The sequence below is a fragment of the Macrobrachium nipponense genome, chromosome 41 (assembly GCF_015104395.2).
Source record: "Macrobrachium nipponense isolate FS-2020 chromosome 41, ASM1510439v2, whole genome shotgun sequence".
NCBI classification, from domain to species: domain Eukaryota; kingdom Metazoa; phylum Arthropoda; class Malacostraca; order Decapoda; family Palaemonidae; genus Macrobrachium; species Macrobrachium nipponense.
In genome coordinates this window covers 6438408-6445907 of record NC_061102.1, presented here as the reverse complement: position 1 = coordinate 6445907, position 7500 = coordinate 6438408, and the positions used below count along the sequence as shown (strand labels likewise).

General features: G+C 41.8%; 1 protein-coding gene across 1 annotated transcript in view; it reads right to left on the bottom strand.

Annotated features, from left to right (window-relative positions):
* The window catches only part of LOC135212477 (protein dachsous-like), a 290250-nt gene that overhangs the window by 258983 nt on the left and 23767 nt on the right, over window positions 1-7500 (bottom strand). Inside the window, 1 exon segment of the mRNA XM_064245929.1 lies at window positions 1-1176. This exon segment is cut by the window's left edge and continues 1368 nt beyond it. Coding sequence (XP_064101999.1) covers window positions 1-648 — 648 coding nt within the window. The 5' untranslated portion in view covers window positions 649-1176.

Here is a 7500-nt window from a genome sequence, read left to right as displayed (position 1 = left end):
AGCGGGAAACGTCGGGGCGTTGTCGTTCTCGTCCTTGACGTTGATGACGACCCTGATGCCCTCGCCGTTCTGGTGTATCGCCTGAAGGGAGTACTGGGACCGGAGCTCTCGGTCGAGCAACACCTTCGTCTTGATCTCGCCAGTGTCCTCGTCGATGTTGAGGTCCTCGTCCACTTTGCTTCCGGTCACTGGCACGATTAGGTAGGGCGGCTGGGGCGGCGAGGGCTGCCCAGGATTGCTGTCCCCGATGCGACCGACGATCGTCCCTATGGGCACGCCCTCCGACACTTCGAACTCTCGCACGTACTCCCCTGACGCGGGAGCAAGAAATAAAGTTATTACTAGAGATAACATGGCCGCCCACGCGGGAGTCCTCACGGGGCCTCTCACAACGACTGTTCTTCTTGGCACTCTTCTGGAATCCCTCCAATCATTGGCACTGACGCTTCCTCTCGCCACTACCGCACTCGAACCAACGCCCTTGGCAGTGACCGCGGGTGGCCGCGCCATCACCACGTCCCCCCAGCGACTCCCCCAGCAGGATCGGCCACTGCTGCAGGGAGGCGTCGTGGGGGCGGAGGAGGAGGGGCTGCCGCCGGGGTGGTGGTGTGCCTCCCCCAACCCCCCAGAGTGACACTTTTCACACATAATGCCGCTGGACCAACATCATCAACATCACTACGACAACTCTCGCGCTCACTCGACGAACCTCGAAAAAAAGAAATCGCGCTTTCTTTAGGACACGGCACTCCTTCACACTAAGGCACTCGACGCCGGCAAACTAGACACCGTAAAGCACTCTCTCTTTTCTTTTTTGTAAGGATTACACGCTTCAACTTTTCGATTTTCTCATGGACGTCCCGCCGGAAACTTAATAATTAAGCGATCAAGACTCCACTTGGCCCAGCACCCGAATAGACTTCCCCGTCATTTGGCACTTTCCCTCCTCTCCTCTCCTCTCCTCTCCTACGCATCAAGGGACGTCGTCGCCGAGCCTGAGCCGGCAGGGTAGCGCCCGGACCCCTGCGGCACTCCCACTGGCACTGGTGCGGCAGCAGGGATGACTCCCTTGGGTGAGGACGTGTGCACCTTCCAGCGGAGAGGATGCTCTGATTCGGGGATCACCACCACACTACCTCTTACACCCAAGGTAACATGGCTGCGCCACCCTCACTCCTGGAATGAGAAGAAAAGATAATGGTCAATATCGGTTAAAATACAATCTACGTACATGAACGCGAAATCAATAAACTTTTGCAAATAACTGCAACTACAGCCCTTATAGACCCTTCTGCTTGTCTCTCTGTACATATCAAGTCAATGAACGGGTTGATGAACGCAAAGGCACCAAGAGTTGATGGAATTAGAAGAAAAGATAATGGTCAATATTGGTAAAAAAAAATAATCTACGTACATGAACGCAAAATGAACTCGAGCAATAAACACTTTTGCAAATAACTGCAACTGCATCCCTTATAGACCCTTCTTCCTGTCTCTTTGTAAATATCAGGTCAATGAACGGGTTGATGAACGTAAAGGCACCAAGAGTTGATGGAAGTACAGGCTAAAAGCTTGTGCACCATGGTAAAAGTGTGTCTGGATGAAGTATGTATAAGGTATATATCTTGACGAGGGATGGGTTCATCAGACACACTTGAGGGGAATAAGTGTTACCTTGTTTGTGTGTTAAGGTAATATATGTAGCTGTAAGAATTATATCTGGATGTACCATTACTTGACTACTGTAAAGGAAGAGGTGTGAGGGTAGGATTTTGATTTGGAGAAACAACAGAGCAATTAAAACGAAAAGGACGATGTGTGTCTAGGGAAGGCGGAGCAAGCATGGATTATTAAGTGTTTATTATGAAAACGTTTGAGAATAAACAGAAGATATTATGTACGTGAAAAAACTAACGGAAGTTAACTGAGATGGAGGGTGGAGGGTCACAAGTTTTTAAGGAATTTAAGGAAATTTGTTGAAAACTATAAAGTCTTCGTTGAAAAGTATAAAGTCTTTGTTGAAAAGTATAAAGTCTGCTGAAAACTATAGTCTTTGTTGAAAAGTATAAAGTCTATTGAAAACTATAAAATCTTTGCTGAAAACTATAAGGTCTTTGTTGAAAACTATAAAGTCAGAATAAGTTGATGCGTTAATGGTAGTGGGACGAGAACAGAGGAAGCGAAGTGCAGATGGTGAATAAAAAAAAAAAAAAAACACATTAAGGCTGTTTAGATGGACACTACATGGCATATGGGGGGGAGGGGGTGTAAAAAGGACTGAAATGATGAAACAAAGTTTTCTGATATGCTTTGACGGCCATCTGGAGAGATTGTGGGATATATGTTGCCGAGTGCAATTTGTCAAGATACATCAAAAATTCAGATATATGAAAAAGCGAAGAACATCAGATTATACAGACTAGACCAGTGGTCTTCAACCTGTGTGGGCTGATTATATCAGGTGGCCACGGAAAACAAATAAAAGAAATGTAGGATTTAAAGTTAAATAAACAATATGCATAAAAAATACAAATGAAAAATTTTCATGAAATTTCTATAAGCATATTAATATCTTGAATGAATGAAAATTAGATTTAATTTCAATTCAATAGTTAATTTTCAGACCATAAAAATGGTCATGGAAAGATTCTGAGAATATTTGTATATATTGAATTTATGAAAATCTATATTTTGAGTTTATGGTAATAACGTGTAATAATAAAGTTCCAGTTCCAGGAACTATTACGACGTTTTATTTTGAACTTATCAATCCCTATTCTAAATCTGGAGTAGTGGGCCATGGGTATTTGAAGATATCTAAAGTAGGCCATGACCTCAAAAAGTTTGAAGACCACTGGTCGAGAGAGTTGTACCCCTTTTTGATTATGGAATGTCTTTAAAGCTAAAATAAGAAAAGATATAAAATGTAGCAGTGAATTCGTGGGACACGAAAAGTGGACATGGATGGAACAAGGAAAGTCTGACATTTGCAGATGATGCGGTGCAGGCTGGGTAAAGTGAAGGGAAAGTACAGAAACTATTAAAATGGCTTAAAACTTTTGAACAAGAAAATTTAAAGGGAACGTGAGCCCCAGAAAATTGAGAAAAAGAAGTTAATATGGCTGGGAGAAGAATGTTTGTTTGTTTGTTTATGGCGTTCTTACGTTGCATGGGACCAGTGGTTATTCAGCAACGGGACCAACGGCTTTACGTGACTTCCGAACCACGTCGAGAGTGAACTTCTATCACCAGAAATATACATCTCTAACCCCTCAATGGAATGGCCGAGGATCGAACTCGCGGCCACCGAGGTGGCAGGTCAAGACCATACCGATCACGCCACTGATGCATTTAGCAGAAGAAGGGAAATGGTTGATTTATTTCGCTATTTAGAAGTAAATGTAACAGATGATAGTCGATGACAGAAGATGATCGTCAAACTGGCAAAGTGAAGAAGGTGGCGGGGTACATGCAAAAGATTTGGAAGAGAAGGAGAGTGCTTAAGGATGCCAACGCTAGACTTTACGAAAGTATTGTTGGAATAACTCATCTTAATGGTAGTTAAGTGTAGATATTGAATATCCATGAAAGATAAAAGGTCGAAGGCGAGATGAAAAGGGCTGCAAGTGAGGAATTGTGAATACAATGTATAATATATACTGGTCAAAATGTATAATGTACAATGTATACTAGTCAAAAAACAAAGTTTTTGTATACTGGTCAAAATGTATAATGTACCATGTAGAACGTATATTAGTAAAAAAAAAAACAAAGTTTTTGTATAGTCAGACTAACAAGGAGGACCGTGCATGTCATCGAAAGCTTTCTGCTTTGTATTTTAAATAACAAGATCAAACAGACCTATTATTGTGGATTTACTTTTCCAATACAATGTTTTTCGTGACGTCTCCGTTTATTTGTTTGTATGGTGCTTTTACGTTGCAAGGAACCAATGGTTATTCAGCAACGGGACCAACGGCTTTACGTGACTTCCGAACCACGTCGAGAGTGAACTTCTATCACCAGAAATACACATCTCCCACTCATCAATGGAATGGCCGAGAATCGAACCCGCGACCACCGAGGTGGGACGCTAATACCATACCAACCACGCCGCTGAGGCGCTGTTTATGAAAATGTACGTGGAAATGATGATAGATTTATTTCGCAGGTTAAAAAAGAACTTCCAGCTGTTCAACGAAACGTTTCCCCTTAAATTGGTTTTGTTGTTCTGTCGTCCTTTTTCTTCAGCTTCTATATTTTGTGCATTTCCTTTATCACGTTCTACTGGTTCCCTTCCTTACTCATTCCCTTTCTCTGCTAACTCTTTACCTTCCAAACCCAAGCCCTCCCCTCCCTTCCCCTGCCCGTCTTCCCCGCTTTTACAGAAGTCCCCATGGGGCAATTAGGAACAGCGGTATTCCTGAAGGTTTATCATGTAAACCCGGTCCCAATTATCTCTCCCGGACAAGTCTCCTTTACCGCAGCGCGATGTCTCTCCTCCCGAGACTGCTGCTGTCAGGGGGCACACAGCCGCGCTGCCTCTCGAGAAAATGACTCCGAATTACAGGGACATGGGTACCTGCCTCGGAAATTAATCGCTTGCATTACAACCCGGACATTTACAGTAGTCGCTGAGGTCTGTTTCCGTCAAGTAGACGGACGCAGCCTGACACTCATATTGAGTATTGGTTAAGTGCCGGCAGTCTCTCTCTCTCTCTCTCTCTCTCTCTCTCTCTCTCTTTATTCACCAACCTAATAGGTGCCGGAGACACTGAAATGCCAAGTACAAGTAATTAGCATTTGTAAATGACTAATGCTAAAACAAGGATTAAAACGCTCTCTCTCTCTCTCTCTCTCTCTCTCTCTCTCTCTCTTTATTCATCAACCTAATAGGTGCCGGAGACACTGAAATGGCACGACGTACAAGTAATTAACATTTGCAATTGACAAATGCTATAAAACGAGGATTAAAAGACGAGAGAAAAAAAAATACTACCAGCAGCGAGACGTACTTAGTATATCTTTATCGATACGACGAAGCCCCTACAGTACTTGACACAATGTCTGGACGCCGCGTATACCCATTCGAAAAATCTGAAACGCAATCCCGTATGCGTACCGTGATTCGTTCGACTCGAGCAAGGATACGACGCACGTAACCAGCCTGCCAGGCAGCCAGGCATCCGCTCGGCGGACCAGCAATTTATTTACAATCCGCTCATCTTTCCCATTCATTTGCTTCCTCGAACCGAAATTTTTTAATTGGGGTGGTCGAGACGGTGCCTCTATGTAATTCTATGGTTAATTATGGCGTTTGAGAGGTGGCTCATTAATATAGGGATAAAGAAAGGGAAGAGGGGTGTTCGCCTATAAGCCGACGACGGCTTTAGGTCTTTAAGAGCCGTCTACTAAATACCGCGGGGGAAAAGGAGGGAGTGGGGTGGGTTGGGAGGGTGGACGGGTGGGTAGAGGTGGTGGGTGGAGGTGGAGGGGAGGGTCTGAAGAAATTATTATATAGTCTGGAAATTTTTTCATATGTAAATTTTTTTTTCATGCTGTGGTATTATTATCATTATATATTATTATTATTATTATTATTGTTATTATTATTATTATTATTATTATTATTATTATTATTATTATTATTATTATTCATTTGCATACGACATATGAAGGCCAGTGAGTGTGGGGTTTCCTGAGAAATATTATTTTTATTATTAATTATTAGTATTATTATTATTATTAGTATTAAAATATATGAAAAGGAAAGTCAGTGGGGGCTGGAAGTCCTGAAGAAAAAATAACCAATTAGTATTATTTTTCATAAATATAATTTTTTTCAACCTATGGCATTATTATTATTGTGATGATGATGATGATGATGATGATGATGATGATGATGATGAAGATTATTATTATTATTATTATTATTATTATTTTATTATTATTATTATTATTATTATTATTTTATTAAAACTTGACTTAATTTCTGCCATTCGCGACAATGTTTCAATTCGATGTCGTCGATTCACGCTCTGAAAAAAAAAAAAAAAAAAAAAAAAAAAAAAAAAAAAAAACTCAAAAGTTTTCCTTTCCAGTGACTATGAGCAAGAGCAAATCCTCCGCGAATGTGTTCCCACACTGGACCAGGAAATGATTAAAAACAGTCCCCACTTAAAACCGTAATCTAAGGGATCGGGTCTAATCACTAAACCCAGCGAACACTTTTGCCCAAATGAATTATCCCGGAATACGTGCGGCAACATTATCTGATCTGTCGGGCCTGTTTAATCATACTCATGAATTCGTCATAATTAGGATGACCCGTGATTAGCATTCATCCATTAGATGATTTATGCCCGAACGAGGCGAGCTTTCGGTAGCTGTGCTTTTACAGGACGGCTACCGAGCGATTCGCACGTGACCTACGGGTAATGTATTGGTTATGCGTAAATGGGCATTTCGATGCTATTCGCTTTTATCGAGTTGCGTGTGGCATTAGGACTGATTCTGACTCTAGCTAGAGTTCAATGTGGCATTGTGACTGATTCTGACTCTTAAGAATTGAATGTGGCACTGTGACTGATTTTGACTCTAGAGTTGAATGTGGCAATGTGGCTGATTCTGACTCTAGAGTTGAATGTGGCATTGTGACTGATTCTGATTCTAGAGTGACTCTAGAGTTGAATGTGGCATAATGACTGATTCTGCCTCTATGTTTAGATATTCCCGACCTTCTAAATGGTCTTCATTTAGTTTTTAGATGCCTACAAATGGCTAGTTGAGCACTTACTGGATAAACCAAATTAATACTTCTGACAGACGAATCATGAGTAATTCTGCTTCTTTACGATACATGATCATCTCAGTCGTTCTGTTGTCGTTTTGATCAGAGGCAACACAAGTACACACGAAGCTCCCAAGAGCAGTGCCAGAAGAAATAGCTGAACGAGAAGCAGCAGAGATTCAGCTACTTGACGGTGGCACTGAGCCAATCAAGGTGGATCTAGCAAAAGAGCTTTGTCCTTCATTCTAGCAGAAAGCTTTTGACTGAATTCCCATCACAAAACATGGTGTATGCACAATTGTACATCCTCTTTAGATATGACGATCATATTCATTTGTAAGGACCACTCAACCACACAAAAATCCATAAAGCAAATTCTCAAGGAAGTGATACAAGGGGGCATCAGACGATAACGTTCAGCTTCCAAAAGACGTTTATTTATTTATCTATTTATTTTTGTTTTTGTTTTGGCAAGAATAAAATGTGATACGTACAACAAACTGTACACAAAATACCAGAAGTCAGAGGTATTCAGCTCCAAACCAGTCAAACATCATGAAGACGACCCAAGGAATACGAGATGAAGAAATCGAAGAAAGTGCCAAATAGAAAGTATTAAACGGGACGAAAGCGTTCTTGGAAGCACTGAAACAATCCCGGTTTCCCTAATCCATTTTGACAAGCTTGGTTCCGGGAAAGGAAGTAGGCTG